Source organism: Balaenoptera borealis (assembly GCF_965194805.1).
Source record: "Balaenoptera borealis genome assembly, chromosome: 17".
In the NCBI taxonomy this organism is placed as follows: Eukaryota; Metazoa; Chordata; class Mammalia; order Artiodactyla; family Balaenopteridae; genus Balaenoptera; species Balaenoptera borealis.
The window spans coordinates 24,761,182-24,783,943 of NC_138876.1; the positions used below are offsets into that span (position 1 = coordinate 24,761,182).

A 22,762-nucleotide genomic window follows, 5' to 3' on the forward strand; every position below is an offset into this window, starting at 1 on the left:
TATTTTTTTAGCAAGAGAAATAGGGAAAAATAAGAGCAAATTCAAAGTGCTGACATTCAGAATGGCTTTGGCCTTCAAAACATCAGCACTGTCACAGAGCCTTGCTTTCCAAATCCTAATGTAACTGGTTTCCTTACTAGAATTCTGTACCTATCCAAACTATCATGTTGTTTGAGGCATAGTATGAGGCATTATTGATCTCTTAAGCACACATTCTTAAGAAGCTACAGGTGCTTCATTATAACAAAGAAAGTGAATGTTGTGGGATGTAAGAAAGAGAGGATCCAACTAAGAAGATAGTTTAATGGCATATATAGAATAATTCCTGGTAATAGAAACATAAAATAGACATTAACTTGTTCAGCTGGAGACTAGAATGTTCTGAAAATTTTTCTTCAGTTAGTTGAAGTTGAATGCTTGATGTATCTAAATTTATTGGGAAGAGATTCAGAGAACTGGCAGAGAGTTTGAAGTTGAGTTTTTATTCAACATGAAATAAATAAAAAAGGAAAATTATTAACTTCACAGAAAATAGAAACTTAAGCAGAAAACAAAAGTATATATATAATGTATAGCTTTGCTAAGAATGCTAAGAATAGCATTTACATAGTTATAGTGTTAACACTGAATATTTCAAACACAATTTTATGGGAAAAGTGTGTTAGGAGGGGGTTAGTTTAGGGTGGTGAAAGAGAATAAATTGTGAGGAAATAATTCATATGTCTGAAAAAAACAAAAATCAGGAAATAGTTATATGAGAAGCAGAGATAGATATCAAATGAATTAGTTGAAGATATATTTACAATGGCTTCAGAGTCTTATACCATCTGACCTTGTTTTAACTCTCTGACCTAATTTTCTCCCAGTCTCCCCCTCAGTCCACTGGAACTAATATGGATTCTTACTATTCCAGGAATGCTCGCGGCATTCTGTGCTTCAAGGTCTTTGCATTTGCAGTTCACTTTCCTGGAATACATTCTCCCAAGATGTCCTTATGGCTAGCTCCTTTGCCTCCTTTAGTCAGATCTTACATGCCACCATGTCAGTGAGCCCTTCCCTAGTTAACATAATAAGCTTCTATCTCCCCCATTAAACTTTTTATTTTCCTTCTTTGCTTTGTATTTCTCTTTAACATTTATTATCTAATAATACCCTAAATATTACCTTATTTATGATCTGTGTCCCCTCTCCATCACCTGCTTGCAAGTTTATTAGCTCACAAGCTCCCTGAGAGAAGGGGTAATATGTTGCTCATTGTTGTATCCCCAGTGCCTAGGCCAATGTGTGGCATGCAGTAGGTGCTTAATAAGCAAGTGACAATTAGAAAATATTAATGAATTAATAAATGCAAAAAGAATTTATAACCTATGTTTAAAAGTCATTTGTGAATGTACATAATGGCAAAATAGAAGAAAAAAATATCATTTTAAAAAAAGCTAAAATAAAGATTCTTTAGTGCACATGAATTCCTTATGTTTTAATCAAATATCCCCTAAACATACATTGTATAAGAAAAAAAAAAAAAGTTGGGAAAAAGAAGCATATTTATTGATGTTCTCCTGTGTGAGTTCATATGAATTGCTCTAACATATCAAAAAAAGTTTGAGAAGAAGAGTTCTGAGATTTGAGCTGTTTTCTCACCTGACATTTCTTACAAGACTCCATTTCATTAATAGTTTCATTATGCAGAAGTAAGTTATTGTCATTCAGAAACAGTTTGGAGATATATTCCATTATAGAATTTGCATGTATAAATAAGCATATTATTAATCAATGGCAATTAGCACACAATGCACTTCCTCTTAAATTTAATTATGTGCTTGATTAAGAGTGTTTGGGTACTTAATTAAAGTAAGAAAGTCCAATGATACTTAATTCTCACTTATATTCATATTGCAATTCTAATAACTCCAGTCCTCACTCAATCCATGCATAGCTCCTATTAATTTGAATCAGAAGTATGCATGCTCACTGAATAAAGCCTGAAATGGAATTGGATAGGTCACATCAAGGAAAATTCTCTGCAGTCTGACAGTATGGAATGAAGGAACAGTCCAGTGCAGGCAACTGAACAGAGAGATAATTGTCATAATTGGTTTCAATTAGTTTTTCATAGCTCTGGTGAAGCAGTTTCTATAGTATTATACCATGAGCTATAACCAGTAACAGAACTAGTTAGCATGATTAATAGGTGTCAATGCTTAAAAAGGTAAAATACATTCTAAATGTTAAGATCTCAGTGAAGATAAATGAACTGAATAACAGTGTAAATGCATTGTTGAGAAACCTTTGCCTTTGTTAAATGTGATGTGGTTTGAATGGAATGAGTTCAGACATTCAATGAACTCAAGTGTCATAAATACATATTTTCTGAGGAAAATGAGTTCATGTGCAAACAGCCATCTTTTCAGTATGAAACAAGTGACCATTAAATGAACGTTAGAATGTGGTGATATCAAGAAACTCACATCATAGTTCCTATTAATTTGCTTAAGTAACCCAAATAAATTTTGGTAATGCCTATGGTACTAAAGAAGAAACTGAAGTATTGAAAGCCTCCTTGGCCACACACTAGTGAATGGCAGAGATAGGATTCCAAGACAATTTTATTTGATTTCATTATTGGAGCTTTCTTTCACTGTATTTCCTTTTGTAATGATAAGGTCAACTGCAAGAACACAAATCAACTGGAGCAAGCTCCCTATTTGTTTTTAGTTTTCCTCCACACTTTCAGAGCTATTCCTATAGGGAGAAAAGGTTGAACATTACTCTGGAAGAGTAAAATAGTCAAGATTCATTGCACTGCTTGTCATCTAGGAAACTCTGAAGGCCCTGGTTTTCACTTCCCCACCAATCCTGCCCCCAACAAAGATTATTGTCTTGTATTTTTTGTCAGTATGGGGTTCAAAATTTTTTTTCTCAAGGAAGTTAAAATCCCAAAGAGATCTGAAATAATTTGGATTTCTCATATTTTCCTAACTTCCCAATTCATCTTTGAATTAAGCTAATTCTTTAACCATAAAAAATATTGAGAGCCCAGTATGTCCAAATTAAAGAGTTTGCAGTTTTAACGACACACATGAAAAGTATAATATCTGACTTGATTATGGTCTCGAAGGATAGAAACATTTGGATAGAGAAGAAAAGGAGATATTTCATAATAGTGTAAGCAGATCATACTGAGGGACACTGACTATTTGAAATAGAACATGTGACTAGGCAAGCATAGGGAGATTTAGGAGAAGTATAAAGGGGTATGATTGTGGAGGATCTTGATCAAGTGGGAGATTGGATTTGCTTCTGTAGGCAGAGTTGGAAGGATTGTATGGAGGTATTTTGAAAGGATTAACCTGTAAACTCTGAAACAGGATGAAGGGAGGAGATACCTAAATATTAGGTGGTATGATCAGATAAACCTATCGATCTCCATTTCACTCTTTTTCTATATGAAAATATTAGAAAAGAAACAAGCAAAACCACATTTCTGAAACTCTCTTATAGTGGATCCTTGAATTATAATTGCAAGTGACTCTTCTGCAGTTTCCTTCTCCTGTTCAGAGGTTGGTAGAGAGGTGGCAATGATTCTAGGTAAACTTAATTCCATTGGTGACCTAAAGGTAGTAGTCCCCTTACTGGGCTAATTCTGTATTAATCAAGAGGTCCATCCTAGAACTTGTTCCTAGAAACAGTATTAAATCCCTTTTGCTTAAAAAAGTGTTTTTTATTTCTGGCATTGATGAAATATTTGTACTAGAAGTGGTGCATTAAAATAAAAACCTAGGGACTTCCCTGGTGGCACAGCGGTTAAGAATCTGCCTGCCAATGTAGGGGACACGGGTTCGAGGCTTGGTCTGAGAAGATCCCATATGCCGCAGAGCAACTAAGCCTGTGCGCTACGACTACTGAGCCTGCGCTCTAGAGCCCTCTAGCCACAACTGCTGAAGCCTGCATGCCCTAGAGCCCACGTGCTGCAACTACTGAGCCTGCGTGCTGCAAGTACTGAAGCCTGTCTGCCTAGAGCCCGTGCTCCACAGCAAGAGAAGCCACCACAATGAGAAGCCCATGCAACGCAACAAAGAGTAGCCCCTGCTCGCCGCAACTAGAGAAAGCCCACGTGCGTCAGCAAAGACCCAACGCAGCCAAAGATAAAATATAAAAAAATAAATAAAAAACCTAAAATATGTGTTACTGTTTTGTGGTCAGGAGTTGTAGTGAGGAAACATATTATGAGCTGGAAGGCTGGTGGCTTTTCTGAGTTATGGCAAGTGTGGTGAAGTAATTGTTAATGACAATCTGGAAGACAGACCACTGAAGCTTTAGCTTGAAAGGATGACGTTAAAAAAAAAAAAAACTTTGTTAAGGTGTGTGGCCTGTTCCTGGCTGCCTTTGACAAGAGTTTACAGCAAAGACAAGAGCTCAGCCTGATATTGGCCAGTTTTCAAGAAGAGAATGAAGAAAGTAGAGTCTAAAATTCTGGTGATTTATGGGTTGGAAAAGCCAACTGCTTCTGTACAGCAGGGGATAAGAAGGTTTATCAGAGTCTCCTATTAAGTTTCTTAGAGGATGAAGGGCAGCCCTGGGGCAAAGATCAGATAAAGAATGTTGCATTCCTGCCCAAGCTTATTGCTTCTGATCAATGCAGGGTGGTCTCAATTAAAAAAAGTGGTTAAAGCAAGTTGGAGTGGGTGGAGAGTGTTCACTGGCACATGAAAATAACTGGAAGCAAATAAACCAGTTCCTATTAAGTTTTTAGAGGAAATTTTAGCCAAATAAACCCTAGAACTCATCTGCACAACTCTTTGGTTGTTCAGTCCTTAAGGCAATTTTCAGGCACCAAACCTGCATTAACAGTTGTAGGACATAAGAACTGTGTACCCCAAGGATAGTCTACTCTCCCACACCCACTTCAAATTTTGCCACAGAGAATATGGACAAGGAAGAACTATTCAACAGGAAATGCCAGGAGACAACAGAGAGCACAAGACAAAGGGGCACCTTCTTAAGAGCAGAAGCAGGGTCTTCAAGGGTATGAGGGTCTTCATAATTCCTGTTCAACAGGATCTATTTATTTCCATGACCATTGATTGTGGAATATTCTCCTTTCTTCCCTTATCCACATGGGGATATTTAATTTGACCATTCATTTTCTTCCCTTAACAGGTCAGTGATCCATGAGGAACTAGAGTTGGCCTTAATGGAAAAACAAAACAAACAAACAATAAATGGCTGCCCATCTCCCAGAAACCTTGGAATTTGCGAAGGGTGTAGAAAAGAGAAAGGGTTTTGTCAAGAGTAAAGGGAAGGAAGGGAGAGTTTCTCTGAACATGCTCTGATTAAACTCCCAGTAGCGTGGAATTTAACCTTTTTGGCAATCCAGCTTCAACAAGTGTACAACAGTGCCTAAGGGGATGACAGAGCAACAGGATAGAAAACAATTGGGAATCGGATTACCTGTGGGCCGTTTGTTGCATCCTAGCCTAGACTGGTCAGAGAGTCACATAGAGGGAACAACTACTATCTATTTAAGTCATTTCATTTGGCAGCATTAGCATAGCATTGACCCTAGGAGAGGTAATTTAAAAACTCTCTGAAGTGTGACCATTCTTTTCTGAAGTGTTTTCTCATATGTATGGTATTCTTCTTAAGCCATTGGTTTTTTATATTGCCCTGACCACATCTTACACATTTCTGTCTCTGGGCCTTTATTCATGTGATTTATTTGACTTCTCTTGAGTTCTCCCCAGCTAAAATCCTACTCATCTCATTTCATATACTATTATTCCTTTTATATAAATATATAACTTAAAATGTTTTCAGTTTTTGGAATTAGTTTTATTATTTAATTGCCAGAAGATTGTATTACTCATGTCTTTTCCAACTGAGTTATAAGGTCTAAAAGAACAGAAAATGGCTTTTATACCCCTTTGATATTTATACCTCAGGATTCAATAATTATTTGATAATTGATTAATTGCTGAAATATAGTGGTATCTCTCACTCATATTCGATGAATATATAATCTAGTAAATTATCTGTAATCAGTGTAATACATCATTTTAAAGAATTGTTACTTTTATCCAAAAAGTCTTAATACCGATACTTGTCCCAATTCTGTCATACAGAAAGTCTATTCATATTTTTCTATTATTCTGAATCATGCTATCAAATGCTACCCCTGCCAGATGCAGCATTATTCCATTTATAGAAACTTTATAATGACGATGCTGCTAATATGCCTCCATTCTGTATTTTTCTTTTGCTTTGTTAATATTCTGGTAGCTATACAGGATATAGTTAGCTTTAAATAATCATAACATTTTTCATATTTCATGATCTTTCCACTTATCTCTTTCAATACAATGGTAGTTTTACAAAGCAAATACAATATTGTTCTTCATAAGTTCATTTTAGGTGATAAAATTTATTTTGCCAAAAAAGGAGCACTGCTATTTGAAATTGAAAGATATTAATTGCCTCTTATTCACAGATCAAAAGTACATATCCAGTAAATGACTGCCTGGATATTGTGCAGTGGTTTTCTATATTATATTTAACCATTACTCTTGATCTGACTCTCAGAACTTATCTCTATTGCCTATGGGCCCTACCTACACCCCAATATCAGAACAGAATGATGTTACACATTTTTATGTTTGGTTTTACACTAACTCTTCCACTGGTTCACACTAAGTTCCTTTGGAAATATTATCAGCCCACCAGAAGATTTATCTTAATTAAAAAAAAAAAAAAGGGGACAGTAGGCTTTTCTCCTTCTCCTGCTTGAAATACATTGTAATTTATGTGCATACTTCTCCCCACACCCCCACCATCAATCTAGTAATCTATTCTCCACTTAGGTAGATTAGCTAGAACAGTGCTGGTTTGCTCTCATTTCCTCTTTATCAGCAAGTAGTTTGTTTGACTTCCCTTTCATTAGGTTAAAGTAATTTAAAAAAAAAAAAGGGTGTTTATCCTTTTGATTGCCAAATCTGAACCTATTTGAAGCTTCAGGATGACTTTCAAAATCGCAAATGAGACCTAATGTTTGCTCCATCTCCAGCGTCCCAGTGAGGACTGTGGCATGACCAGAAGTTTGGGAATTATTCTCATGTTTAGGAACTGGCTTATAGAAGTTAATGTGTTTTCATAAGAATACAATTTTGAATGATGCAACTATGTAATTTGACCCATATGAGATGTTGCCAATGTGTTGCAGTGCTTATTATGACACAAGTTTAACACATAATATGCCTATGGCTCTTTTCTATGTACCAGTTACACTCTTCTATTTTGTGTCTAAACATTTTCTCCTACAAACTCTGTGTGATGATCATCTTTTATATTTTTCTATTAGAGATAACTCAATTAACTGAGCAATCCTTTTTTGCTTGCCAACAAAATACCACACAATGTATCAATACTAAGTCCTTGATACACAAAGATGTATTAGAGCCCCTGTTTCAAGATGCTCATAGGCTAGTGAGAAAGCAAATGTGTAAAGAAATAAATTCCATTTGGTTATATATACTGAAATTAAAGTCCATGGGGACATGATAGATAGAATAACTGATTCAAAATATTCACAAAATGTTTAGTCAAGCCACAGTCTCCAAATGAATTCTCAAACACCATTGATGTCCTGTGTGAATGAAATGATTCAGTATCTGTAATAAAAGAACATTTCGTAGCACAAAAAAAGTTAGAAAATGTATTAGTTAAGTGCTTTGAAGTCTCAGGATGAGAGGTGCTAGGTGGTTCAACTTGATGGTATGCTCTCCTAAATTATTTTTAATCATCTGGAAAAATAAAACCCTGAAATTAATTTTCTGTAAGAAGTACAAACAACATGGTTTTACTTCCCGTAGTAGATATAATTTTACAATGTTTTAAAGCATTGTTAATTGATCTCAGCAGGATCATGCTTCATCTATTTGACTGAATAATTATGCAATTCTATAGTCATGGTATCCATTATTCTTTCATTTGATTTTCATTCCAGTGTTCAAGGTCAGGTTTTCTTCTTGATATTTTGTTAAGTATCTTGCCTTTCACAATTATCCATGTGTTCCTAAGAAATCGGATTTTTTTTAGAACCGAGTTTGTTTTAATATGTTTATTAGTATAAATCACTCATCTTTTTCTAAATTACTTGGCAGAGTTTTATTGAATTTCTCCAAGGAAAACATGACTCTTCTCCTAGAGTCCTTTATAATATATACTCTCTTTCAGGATTTAAATTGTATTTTTAACTTTTTATTCTTTAACTTATTGGGGTTTTGTTAGGCTGCAATATATCAAAGATCTTTTTATAATCACTGTGCCTGGTATGATGCTTGATATGATACCAACCAGGTGATGAAAGAATGAATGAATCAGTGACATTTTGCTAATTTGGTTATACAAATCTACCAGGAGTTGAGATTACACCTTGAATAATTAGCATTTAATGATGTTGACTTAAAAAAATGCATAACCTGAAAGTTGAGAATTATATTTTTTTGGCAGACATACTGAGGACTTAAACCTGGGAGAGAACCTCTCAGATAGCTGAGGGACTATTCTGACGAGGTAAGGGAAGAGCCAGGATATATAGGAGTTTTTGCAAAAAAAACCCCCACAATAACAAACAAATAAAAACCCCACAACAACAGGTAGTCAGAACATCAAAAGATTACTGTTAATTAAAGAAAAAACAGACATCTCAAGTTAATGAATTTAGCACTTTTCTATGTATGGGAAGATGCAAGGATCTAGGCTCATTGAAATCATTCCTTTAATTTGCACCTTAACTATATAGGGCCAATCTCCTGTTTTCTCCATCCTCGGTCCCTTCCAGGTGCACAGTTGGGGGTGGTTGCAGAGGCTGATGGCTTGATGGCTGCAACATCCTTTGTTTCCTGATATAGCAGGTGACATTTTTGTCCACAGTGAAGGCATGACCCAATCTTTAGTAGATCATAACTTAATCACACCTAATTTAGATGTCTCAAATGGAAAATTGATTGTAATAATAATAAAGTTGCAATTTGTTGAGCTAATAATAATGCCTGCCATGTAGTGAGTGTTTGCTCAGCATATAAATGACTTATATATATTGTTTTATATAGTCATATCAACAGCCTTGTGAAGTCAATATTCTCATATCCAAATAGTATGCATACATTATTTTGGCTGTTCGCCTTTTTAAAACTTAATTGTGGTGATCCTATTTAATGCACTTATTCATATTAAATTGAATTCATATTAAATTAGTAAACTCACATAGTACATATCATACATACTATGAAAATCTCTGCTTATATGTATTGGGTTGGCCAAAAGTATTTTTTGTTTTTTTCCATAAGATGGCTCTAGTCGCACTTAGTTGTCTTTAACTTCATTCAAAATAATTTTGTTAGATTGTATGTGACAGCCATCATATCAGTGTGCATTTAAAAAAAGACATCAAAATTGGTGAATTTTTGTGTAACCATTCTAATATTGAAGATGGAAGGAAAAAAGCAACATTTTCAGCATATTATGCTATATTATTTCAAGAAAGGTAAAAATGCAACCGAAACGCAAAAAAAAAGGTTTCTGCAGTGTATGCAGAAGGTGCTATGACTAATCGAACGTGTCAAAAGTGGTTTGTGAAGGTATCCAAGTCAAGCATTGAAAATCATTTGCACCAGCTTGGTTATATTCATCACCTTGATGTTTGGGTTCCACATAAGTTAAGCGAAGAAAACCTTCTTGACCATACTTCCTCATGCGATTCTCTACTGAAACGTAATGAAAACGTTCCGTTTTTAAAACAAACTGTGATGGGTGATGAAAAGTGGATACTGTACAACAGTGTGGAATGGAAGAGATCTTGGGGCAAACAAAATGAACCACCACCAAGCACACCAAAGGCCAGGCTTCATCCAGAGAAGGTGATGTGTATATGGTGGCATTGGAAGGGAGTCCTCTATTATGAGCTCCTTCCAGAAAACCAAATGATTAATTCCAATAAATACTGCTCCCAAGTAGACCAACTGAAAGCAGCACTCGACAAAAAGTGTCCAGAATTAGTCAACAGAAAACGCATGCTCTTCCATCAGGATAACGCAAGACTGCGTGTTTCTTTGATGACCAGGCAAAAACTGCTACAGCTTGGCTGGAAAGTTATGATTCATCTGCCGCATTCGCCAGACATTGCAACTTCAGATTTCCATTTATTTCGGTCTTTACAAAATTCTCTTAATGGAAAAAAACTCAATTCCTTGGAAGACTGTAAAAGGCACCTGGAACAGTTCTTTGCTTAAAAAGATAAATTTTGGGAAGATGGAATTATAAAGTTGCCTGAAAAAATGGCAGAAGGTAGTGGAACAAAAGGGTGAACGTTGTTCAATAAAGTTCTTGGTGAAAATGAAAAATGTGTCTTTTATTTTTACTTAAAAACTGAAGATACTTTTGGCCAACACAATACATTTAGGGATTCCAATTATTTGCTCTCAGTTTTTCTCTTCTGAAGAGCTTATATAAGGTATCTCTCTCAAAGTAATACTTAATGACAAAATACCTCTCCTTTCTATTCATGACTTATGCATAGGATATGTATTCACTACATGAACCTATATATTTTGGTCAACCCTTTTGGAATACTTTTTTTCCAATTTAGTTTCTACCCTACCACATCCATAAAACCTTTCTTCACTGTATTTTCAAGTCTAATAACTATTATAGTACTCTGAGTCTTATATTTTAAAATTGTGAATATCCTTGATAATTCTTTTTTTTTTTTCCTTCTAGCTAACTCTTTATCCTATTTTTAAACCTTACATCATCAGGAAATTCTTTCCAGACCTCCTTTTAATGTAGACTAAGTTTTCTCAATTATATACTTTCATTTTAGCCTATATGTTTCCTTTATCCCAATTACTACATTATAATTAATATTCTGTAGTCATTTTTTTCCTTGGTTAACATCAAGTTATGAACTCTATGAAGGAAGGGCCATGTCTGTCATTTGCAAAACTATATCCCCAAAATATTGCCCATGATAGCTGTTAATAAACATTTGTGCAATGAATATCTACTTTTCACGGGTAACAGCATGCAATTTATTTATGTATTTATTTATTTATTTATTTATTTATGGCTGTGTTGGGTCTTCGTTTCTGTGCGAGGGCTTTCTCTAGTTGTGGCAAGCAGGGGCCACTCTTCATCGCGGTGCGCGGGCCTCTCACTATCGCGGCCTCTCTTGTTGCGGAGCACAGGCTCCAGACGCGCAAGCTCAGTAATTGTGGCTCACGGACCCAGCTGCTCCGCGGCATGTGGGATCCTCCCAGACCAGGGCTCGAACCCATGTCCCCTGCATTGGCAGGCAGATTCTCAACCACTGCGCCACCAGGGAAGCCCGACAGCATGCAATTTTGAAATGATCTAACACTTTTAAGTTAGGGACACAGGCTTGAACCACAAGTCTACAATTCATTAGTTGGGTGGCCATGGGAAAGTTTCTTAAGCTGATTCCCAGTTTCCCTTTCTGTACAGTGAGGGAAATCATATATGGTGTTGGGTATTTTGTGAGATGTAAGGTGGGAAAATGAATGCTTAAAACAGAGTGTGGCTCAGAGCTGATTTCAGCAATTAAGGCTATTAGCATTCTCATATTGTAAATTTTTAGAAAGCAAAGAAGGTGGTGTTGCTTTACCTGTTACACATCACAGAGCAATGTTAATGGTAATCCTCAAGAGCCTCTGATGAATAAATTAATTGTGTCATTTACCAAGTAATTTATTGTTATGTTTCCTTTTAACTAATATAGATGAATGTCACTAAACTCTAACCTCTATAACTCAATTGGATTTTTGTTTATCTTGGATCTCTCCCAAGTAATTTTTTGCTGTATCAACAGTCCTTTACACTTTAGTTTATGTTACCAAATTCCTTCATGTTATTTGCTGATAATTTCAATATCTGTGAGAAGAGAAGATAAATAGAATACACATCTTTCCAACAAATGCACAATAATTTATTGTGGATAGAGCAGTAAAATTAAATAAAGGGTCTCTGACATTTTTAGAGACGTATTTTGAGTGTAAAGTCTTCAGACATGTTTTCCAGTTTTCTTTTCAGTTCACTAAACTGCCCACCCTAAGTATTTCAGTTTTGTCTTACAAACATGATCTCGTGGCATAATTCCAAGAGTAAATTCAAATAAACCTTTAGTACGTAAGGAATTTCTTTTATTTAGTAATCTTTGCATTAAAAATTTTGATCAATGCTCAACCAACAGTATGATGAATATAACTTGATAGTACCCTACCAACACACTCCAGTCCCATTTTAAACTTTGCATTATGGAATATCAAATGAGATTTATCAGGTTCTGTAGTTTTATTTTAATCACCTAAACCTTTTGATTGATATATTAGTGTCATCTGTTGGTGAAGAAAAATAGCTGTAGTCTGTTCAGCAATTCTGCTTTTAGATGTAATCATCTTCAGAAACACATTGAAGTGACAAGCACAATGTGGTTATCTTGCATGTGCATTTAATGAATTACATGAAAATTCTTCATTTTATGCTTAAATCTCTATTTTCTTTAAGAATGATTTCATAATAAACAATATCATTACTTTGTAAATACCGTGTATATTAATGATTAGTTTGTAATCTGTTTTACTGAAAGTGACCTACCATGTATATCTTCATTTTTTTCCGAAATTCAAACTCTTGATAGCTGGTAGAAACAGTGTTTAAAAATTATCTTAAGCTAGTTCTAAAATTCTTATAGTAATGAAAAAGCTAATTTTATTTAAAAGTTCAAATGTGCAGCACTATTTATTTTAAAAAATCAAGACTAAAAAGTGAATGTTCAATCAGAATATAGCAAGTTTTTTAATGGTGGGTTTTATAATTCTTCCAGTTAATAACACATCTTTCTTGGCTCTGCGTTTTAAAATGGACATAAACAGCTTAGAGAGAAGTCCCAAATTAAAGGGTTGGGAGGGCACAAAAAATAGAATCCATGATCAATGACTATAGAATTGGGATCTATTAAACCTGAATGTGAAGCATCCTAATAATTGTCTTCATGGGTTACTCAATGTACAGAGGATGATGGGTAGGTTGTTGTTTTTGAAGGTTAAAGAACAAGGGCAAATGAAAGCAGGAATTTCTGAAGGTGAGAACCAGATATATTTTGGAATTATCTTCTTTGAGTTTCATTTTGAAACAGGCTAAATTCTTATCTGTCTTCTGGTTTAGAAATAATTCAGCCACAAGGCAAGGGCTCAATTAGGTAATCTATTAAAATTCCAACCAGTGTTATTATTAATTCACTGATTCACTTCATGTTTTCCTTTTGCTTTAGGTACTTTTTTCTGGGTAATGCATGTTTGTTCATTTAAATAAAAGTTAAATTTGAGTATAGAAACTATTTAGAGCTTTCTTCTTTCTTCCTTTCATTCCTACACCTAACCGCTTCTTGTAAAATAATTTGGAAACTGCTTTTTCCCCTAGATGTATAACTTCATGATAATTGAAGTCCTGACCTTAATTATTTCTTAGGGGTGAGAGGGAAAGGAGTGGATTGAATCTAAGGACACAAGTGGTAGTTTCATTAAAAGTATTTCCTTTTTTATTACTATATTCAAGGGATTGAATTCTTACTCATTTCATCAAAACTTATTAACCTCACCATCTCTTACAGCAAACATCTCATCTATTAATCAATTGAATTTTCTAAAAAATTAACTCTCAAAGTAAACTCTTCATTTCAAAAGTATTTTGTAAAGAATGGCTGAAAATTTATAGACAATAAATATGTTTTAAATTTTACTGAAAATGAACCTATAAAATATACCTTTGAGAAATAGTAAAGTGAGATATTAGAAATCATTAATCTTGGTTACAGATATTTTAAAGTATTTTACAGATATCAGTTTATAATATATAATTAAATGGTGAGGAAGCTTAAGGAAATTGCCTGTTATTTATAGAAACCATTGATATTTAATTAATACTAGTCAAGTTCTTTTCTAGGATTGAGAACCTAAAATAATTGCTTTAAACTAAAAGTATATACTTCATTTCTAATGTATATAGGGCAAGTTCTGTGAATCCTCAATCCACTTCTCGCTGATTGACCTCATTGGAAATTCATCACTGATTTTTTTCTTTTCAATACTCTTGAAAAATTAAACAGAAAAAAAAAATTCACTTAAGAAACACTCAAAAGTCCTATAAGCATATTATGTGTAAAAATATAAAATTTCAGCTTTGTTTACTGTACAAATTATCAATAAATTATGATTGCTTTTGTAGAGTTACATCTACATTTTATGAAGTGTGTTTTATTTTGGTATTGTATTTTTACTTACTATTGTTATTGATATTTTCAATATTAGTGGTTTATAATTATTTGATTTAATATAAATGATATTGCATGGAATACTAACTGAACAAATAGGATGAATATCAAGGCTAATTGGAAACATCCTTTTTTTTTGCATTGCGACATCTTTTTTAGCTTTTTATTTTGCAGTAATTTCAGACTTTAAGGTAAATTGTGAAAATAGTACAGAGTTCCCATGTACGTACTCTTATTCAGCTTTCCTTAATATTAACTGCTTATGTAACCATAGCACAGTTATCAAAACTAGGAAATTAACATTTGTATAATACTATTAAGTAAGCCATAGACTTTACTCAAACTGGAATACCTTTTAGTCCATTCATTCCTTACTGTTTGTATTTCTATTGATTATTATTTGTAGTATAAAAGTAATATAATGTAAAGGTAATATAATAGAAAATTTAGAATATACTATAAGAAAAAATAATGCTTCCCAACTTCTGCTATTTCTTTATATTTTTTCAATTTTTTTTACTTAAAGTGAAAATGTATTTTTCTCTGAGATGAATATTATTTAAAAAATCTCTTATATTTGCATACTAGTATACTTTTAAGCATCAACTAATAAAATAACAGGGCAATAGGTGAATATCAGACTATTTCCAGATATTTTGCATATTGATCTAATTAAAACTTCACAAGTGTATGTACTTACTATGATAATTCTCATTGTATTCTCCAGGTTAAACACATATTAGAGCTGGAATTCTATTCCAATCTCTCCAACTTCAAAAATATGTCCATCTTTTGCTGCACTATATTTTTCTTATTTAAGTGAAAAAAAGTTTCCACCCAGAATGTATATTTTTTTTCAGATAAATGTTCATGGTTTAGGGTTAAGTAGAAGCATCAGAGTAATGGAGAGCATACTGATGAAACTTGATTTGCATATTACTATTTTAGTAGAATATAACTTTGAAGAAGCCACATAAATGGTATTGATCTTTTTATCTGTAAAATATGAGTAATACTAATTTTAAAAATTGCCACAAACTTAAACAATATAAAATATCTAAATTTTGCTGGCATGAAAAATGACACCTAATACCTATTCAGTAAAATTTCATTCCTTTCCCATACTTCTCTGTTTATGTAATTGAAATAGCAGACATTTCCATTTTTCTGTAAATCTTCTTAAAAGGAAAAAAAAAGACACCTGTATCTACATATAATTTTATAAATCTAAAATGTTAAAATATATATTAAAATAACTGTAAACTCTCCTTTTCCCTCCCTTCTATAGAATTGCAGAGTAGCTCTTGTGGAAACCCAGGAGTTCCACCCAAAGGTGTGCTATATGGTACAAGGTTCGATGTTGGGGACAAGATCCGCTACAGCTGTGTAACTGGATATATCCTTGACGGCCACCCTCAACTCACCTGTATAGCCAATTCAGTTAATACAGCCTCATGGGATTTTCCTGTTCCCATCTGTAGAGGTAAAGAAAAAAATAATGTTTATATTTATGTTGACTGAATATTCGTTTGACATAATGAAAATATTTTAAAAATAAGAGTGATAATCAGACAGTATATTTGCAAAACATATTTGGTGCTTGCTTCTTTTATAAAATCTGAAGCTTAGAGAAAAGCACGTACAGTACATGAAAGATTAAGAAAAATACTTAGGACAACATTACTTGTGAAACGAGACGGTGGATTATATTTCTATATTTCTATACATATTTATACATACATTGTGTATATATGTGTCTTGATGTTTGTACTGGAAAAACATGGAGTTTATGGTGCTTAGAAATTTAGTTAGTCTGTCAAAGTCATGATTTTGTTTTCATTTTGAAATATTGACTGAATCTATGAATCTTTTAAAGATTTCTGGTAGAGAGCTTAGCATGGGAATTCATGAAATTAAGAATGCTGTATAATTTATTATCGATACTAATAAGGATCACTTGTATTATGGGGAAAATATAGTAATATACTAATGTAGACAAAGGTACAAAGTACATAGCCTGGAAGACAGAACATGTTCAACATTAGCTGAATTCGTGCATGAATCTTGCTCACAGAAATTCTCTGGAGAAATCATGATTTCAAGTCATCTGCCCATTTTTTGATCAGATTTTGTTGTTGTTGTTGAGTTTTATGAGTTCTTTTTCTATTTTGGTTATTAACCCCTTATTTATTATAGGATTTGCAAATATCTTCTCCCATTCAGTAGGTTGTGTTTTCATTTTGTTGGTCCTTTGCTTTGCCATTCAGAAGCTTTTTAGTTTGATGTAGACCCATTTGTTTATTTTTGCTTTTGTTTCCTTTTCCTTAGGAGACATATCCAGAAAGATATTGCTAAGATCGATGACAAACAGTGTACTGTCTATGCTTTCTTCTAGGCGTTTTATGGTTTTGGGTCTTATATTCAAGTCTTTAATCCATTTTGAGCTGATTTTTGTGTATGGCATAAAATAGTGGTCTAATTTCATTCTTTTGCATGTGGCTGTCCAGTTTTCACAGTGCCTTTCACCACAGAGACTATCCTTTGTCAATTGTGTGTTCTTTGCTCCTTTGTCATAAATTAATTTTCCATATATATGTAGTTTTATTTCTGGGCTCTCAATTCTACTCCATTTGAGCTCTATGTATGTTTTTCTGCCAATATCATGCTGTTTTGATTATTATAGCTTTGTAATGTAATTTGAAATCAGTGTGATATCTCCAGTTCTGTCCTTTTTCCTTGGAATTGCTTCAGCCACTCGGTATCTTTTGTGGTTCCATATAATTTTTAGGGCTTTTTGTTCAATTTCTGTGAAAAATGTTGCTGGAATTTTGATAGGGATTTCATTGAATCTGTAGATTGCTCTAGATAGTATGGATGCTTTAACAATGTTAATTCTTCTAACATTTTAACAGTGTTAATCCATGAGCTGAGCGTGGAATATCTTTCCATTTCTTTGTGTCTTCTAGGCCTTTATTACATCTTTTCTATACCTATTTTCTTGAGAGTTTTTTGTCATAAATGTGTGTTGAATCTTGTCAGATGCTTTTTCTGTATCTATTGAGTGGAACATATATTTATTTTTCATTTTGTTAACGTGATATATGTGTGTGTGTATGTATATATACACACACAGATACGTGTGTGTGTGTGTATATATATATATCACATTGCTTGATCTGCAGATGTTGAACCATCCTTTAATTCTAAGAATAAATCCCACTTGATCATGATGTATGCTCTCTTAAATGCATTGTTGTTATTCAGTTTCGTAATATTTGTTGTAACATAATTTTAATAGTAACATAGATAGTAACATTAATAGTAACATAATTTTTGCATATATGTTCATCAGAGATGTTGGCCTGTAATTTTCTTTCTTTGTGTGTACTTGTCTGGTTTTAGTATCAGGGTAATGTTGACCTCATAAAATAAGTTAGGAAGCCTTCCTCCTTTTCAATTTTTTGGAAAATTTTGAGAAGAATGGGTGTTAAATATTCTTTGAATATTTGGTAGAATTCACCTGTTTTGGATCTGGAATTTTGTTTTTTGTGAGGTTTTTGATTACTGTTTTAATTACCTTATCAGTTTTCTGTCTATTCAGATTTTTTATTTCTTTATGATTTAGTCTTGGAACATTGTATGATTCTAAGAATGTATCCATTTCTTCTTGGTTGTCCAATTTGTTGGTGTATAGCTGTTCATAGTATTCTCTTATAATCCTTTGTACTTCTGTGATATCTTTTGTTACTTCTTCCCTTTCTTTTCAGATTTTATTTATCTGCGCCTTCTTTCTTCTTTTTTTTCCTTAGTGATTCTAGCTAAAGGTTTATCTTTTCAAAGAACCAGCTCTTAATTTCATTGATCTTTTCTATTGTCTATTTAGTCTCTTTTCGTTTATTTCTACTCTGATCTATATGATTTCCCTTCTTCTACTCAGTTTGGGCTTTGTTCTTTTTTTTTTTTCTTTTTCCTAGTTCTTTTAGGTTAGAGTGTATATTTGATATTTTTCTTATTTCTTGAGGTAGGGCTGTTTGGCTATAAACTGCCCTCTTGGTACCACGTTTGCTGCATCTGATAAGTTTTGGTATGTTGTATTTTCATTTTCATTTGTCTTCAGGTGTATTTTTTATCTTCCTTTGATTTCATCATTGATCCAATAGTTGTTCAGTAGCATGTTGTTTATGTTTCACATATTTGTGATTTTTCTAGCTTTCTTCTTGTAATTGATATCTAGTTTCATACTATTGTGATCAGAAAAGATGATTGATATGATTTCAGTCTTCTTAAATTATTGAGACTTTTTTGTGTGTGTCCTAAGAAATGCTCTATCCTTGAGATGTTCCATGTGCACTTGAGAAGGCTGTGTGTTCCGCATTTGGATGTAATGTTCTGTAAATTTATTAAGTCCATTTTATCTAGTGTTTCATTTAAGGCCACTGTTCCCTTGTTGACTTTCTCTCTGGATCATCATTCACTGATGTAAGTGGGATGTTAAAATCCCCTACTATTATTGTGTTGCTCTCAGTTTCTCACTTAGTTCCGTTAATAATTGTTTTATATATGTTGGTGCTCCTATGCTAGGGGCATATGTATTAATAACTGTTGTGTCTTCTTGATGAATTGTACCTTTTATCATTATAGTATTTCCATATCTGTCTCCTTATCATTTTTTCGTTTGAATTCTCTTTTGTCTCATATGAATATGGCTACATCCACTTTTGTTTGGCTGCCATTTGCTTAGAGTGTCATCTTCCATCCCTTCCTTTGAGTCTGTGCTTGTCTTTAGAGCTGAGCTGAGTCTCCTGGAGAGCATATAGTTGGCTGTTGTGTTGTATTCTGTCTATCCACTCTGTGTTTCAATTGGTGAATTCAGTCCATTTACATTCGTACTTCCATTTTGTTTTCCGGTTGCTCTATATCTCTGTTGTTTCTTTTTTTTCTATTGTTTCTGTCTGCCATTTTATTTTGGTGATTTTCTATGATATATTTCTCAGTTTCTTTTTTCTTATTGTGTCTCTGCTCTAGATTTATGTATTATGATTACCATGAGGTTTATATAAAACATCTCATAAATAAAATAGTCTTCTTTTATTGAAGTATAGTTGATTTACAGTGTTTCAGGTGTACAGCAAAGTGATTCAGTTATATCTGTCTATTCTTTTTCATATTCTTTTCCATTATATGTTATTGCAAGATAGTGAATGTAGTTCCCTGTGTTATACAGTAGGTCCTTGGTGTTTATCTATTTTATATATCTGTTAATCACAATTTCCAAATTTATCCCTCCCCCCTTCCCCTTCGGTAATCATAAGTTTGTATTCTGTCTCTTGAGTCTAGTTCTGTTTTGTAAATAAGTTCATTTGTATCATTTTTTAAAAATTCCACGTATAAGTTATATCGTATGATATTTGTCTTTCTCTGTCTGACTTACTTCACTTAGTATGATAATTTCTAGGTCCATCCATGTTTCTGGAAATGGCATTACTTCATTCTTTTTTATGGCTGAGTAACATTCCATTATACATGTAATGGAATATTTTATATATATATATGTGTGTGTGTATGTATATATGTATAGGTGTATATATATGTATATACGTGTGCTATGTCTGCTTTATCCATTCATCTGTTGATGGACATTAAGGTTGCTTCCATGTCTTGGTTCTTGTAAATAGTGCTGCTGTGAACATTGGGGTGCATATATCTTTTCAAATTAGAGTTTTAATCTTTTCTGGATATATGCCCAGGAGTGGGATTGATGGGTCATATGATAGCTCTATTTTCAGTTTTTTATGGAACCTCCGTACTGTTCTCCACAGTGGCTGCACCAATTTACATTCCCACCAACAGTGTGGGAGGATACCCTTTTCTCCACATCCTCTCCAGCGTTTATTATTTGTTGACTTTTTGATGATGGCCATTTTGACCGGTGCGAGGTGGTACCTCATTGTAGTTTTGATATGCATTTCTCTAATAATTAGTGAAGTAGAGCACCTTTTCATGTGCCTATTGGCCATCTGTATGTCTTCTTTGGAGAAATGTCTGTTTAGGTCTTCTGTGCATTTTTTGACTGGGTTGTTTGTTTTTTTGATATTGAGTTGTATAAGCTGTTTGTATATTTTAGAAATTAACCCCTTGTTGTTTTCATTGTTTGCAAATATTCTCTCCCAGTCCATAGGTTGTCTTTTTATTTTGTTTATAGTTTCCTTTGCTGTATAAAGGCTTTTAAGTTTAACTAGATACTATTTATTTTTGCTTTTGTTTCCATTATCCTTGGGGACAGATGCAATAAAATATTGCTGTGTTTTATGTCAAAGAGTGTTTTGCCTATGTTTTTCTCTAGGAGTTTTATAGTATCCAGTCTTACATTTAGGTCTTTAATCAATTTTGAGTTTATTTCTGTATGTGGTGTTAGAGAATGTTCTAATTTCATTCATTTACATGTAGCTGTCCAGTTTTCCCAGCACCACTTATTGAAGAGTGTCTTTTCTCCATTGTATATTCTTGCCTCCTTTGTTGTAAATTGACCATAAATGTGTGGGCATATCTCTGGACTTTCTATCACTTTCTATTGATCTATGTGTCTGTTTTTGTGTATGTACCATACTGTTTTGATAACTGTGGCTTTGCAGTATAGTCTGAAGTCAGGGAGCATGATTCCTACAGCTCCATTCTTCTTTCTCACGATTGTTTTGGCTATTTGGGGTCGTTTGTGTTTCCATACAGATTTAAAAAATTTTTGTTCCAGTTCTGTGAAACATGCCATTGGTAATTTGATAGGTATTGCATTGAATCTGTAGATTGCCTTGGGTAATATGATCATTTTAACTATATTGATTCTTATAATCCAAGAACATGATATATCTTTCCATCTGCTTTTGTGGTCTTCAGTTTCTTTCATCAGCATCTTATAGTTTTTGGAGTACAGGTCTTTTGCCTCCTTATGTAGGTTTATTTGTAGGTATTTTATTCTTCTTGATGTGGTGGTAAATGGGATTCTTTTCTTAATTTCTCTTTCTGCTATTTTGTTGTTAGTGTATAGAAATGCAACAGATTTCTGTATATTAATTTTGTATCCTGCAACTTTACTGAATTCATTGATGAGCTCTAGTAGTTTTCTGGTAGCATCTTTAGGATTTTCTACATATAGTATTATGTTATTTGCAAACAGTGACAGTTTTACAGCTTCCTTTCCAATTTGGATTCCTTTTCTTTCTTTTCTTCTGTGATTGCTGTGGCTAGGACTTCCAAAACTATGTGGAATAAAAGTGGCAAGAGTGGGCATTCTTGTCTCGTTCCTGAACTTAGCAGGAATGTGTTCAGCTTTTCACCATTGAGTATGATGTTAGCTGTGTGTTTGTCATATATGGCCTTTATTATGTTGAGGTTTTTTCCCTGTATGCTCAGTTTCTGGATAGTTCTTATCATAAATGGATGTTGAATTTTATCAAAAGCTTTTTCTGCATCTATTGAGATGATCATATGGTTTTTATTCTTCAGTTTGTTAATGTGGTATATCCAACTGATTGATTTGTGGATATTGAAAAATCCTTGCATCCCTGGGTTAAATCCCACTTGATCATGGTGTATGATCCTTTTAATGTGCTGTTGGGTTCTGGATAATTCTCCATCAGTGCGACTTTAAGTTTGGTTTCTGGAGAATTGTCTTTTTTGTGATGCTGTGTTACCATGGTTTTTCATGGGGCTTGATGAGCTGTTCTTATGCTGGCACATTTGAAGTAGTGGACACTTTTCTTCTTTAGATGAATGTTCTTTTTTTCCTTGATTCTAATGATTTAACAGATTAGTAATCAGAGGTCTTTCTTTTGTTTTTCAGTAGCTTGTGCTATAGCACTGTTTTTGGTTTCTCTTACTTGAGCTGCCTGTAGTTATATTTGAGAATCAGCACTTTCCACCCTCTACCTCCTTTGCTAGAGGTATTGCCTTGTGCCTTCATTGTAGCTGCTTGTGCCTCGCTGCTGCTAATGATGCTGTTGTAGCTGGCATCATTACCTGGGGCACTGGGATGGCAAGAACCTACTCTGTGCCCAGGATCTCCTGAGTCTCAGGCTCTGCTACAGTGGAGGGAGTGGGAGAGTAGGGAGTGAGCTGGAGTCTCGGTTGCCTCTGCTGCATCTGGGGTTATTAGGTTTGCATGTGCTACTGCTGTGGATGGGCAGGGCTGTAGTGGTAGGCACCTTCATGGCTGGAGAGACCAGTTGCAGGCTCAACTGCCACTGCTGCCTGGTTCCCTGTGAGCATGGGAACCACTGTGGCTGGGAGGCTGGAGTTATGTATGCCTCCTTCCCTGCTGCTACCAGGTTCTCTGGGACTGTGCGCTCAGCTGCCGTGGTTGGGGGTTCAGGATCTCAGGCACTGTCTCTGCTTTTCTTCTGATTCTGCCTTCTCTATGTATTCCAG

General features: G+C 34.1%; 1 protein-coding gene across 2 annotated transcripts in view; it reads left to right on the plus strand.

Moving 5' to 3' along the window:
• Positions 1 to 22,762, plus strand: part of CSMD3 (CUB and Sushi multiple domains 3) — a 1,186,187-nt gene that overhangs the window by 261,814 nt on the left and 901,611 nt on the right. For both annotated transcript variants that reach the window (XM_082364543.1, XM_082364544.1), the window contains exon 4: positions 15,630 to 15,824. In XM_082364543.1, coding sequence (XP_082220669.1) covers positions 15,630 to 15,824 — 195 coding nt within the window. The remainder of the gene's footprint in view (positions 1 to 15,629; positions 15,825 to 22,762) is intronic.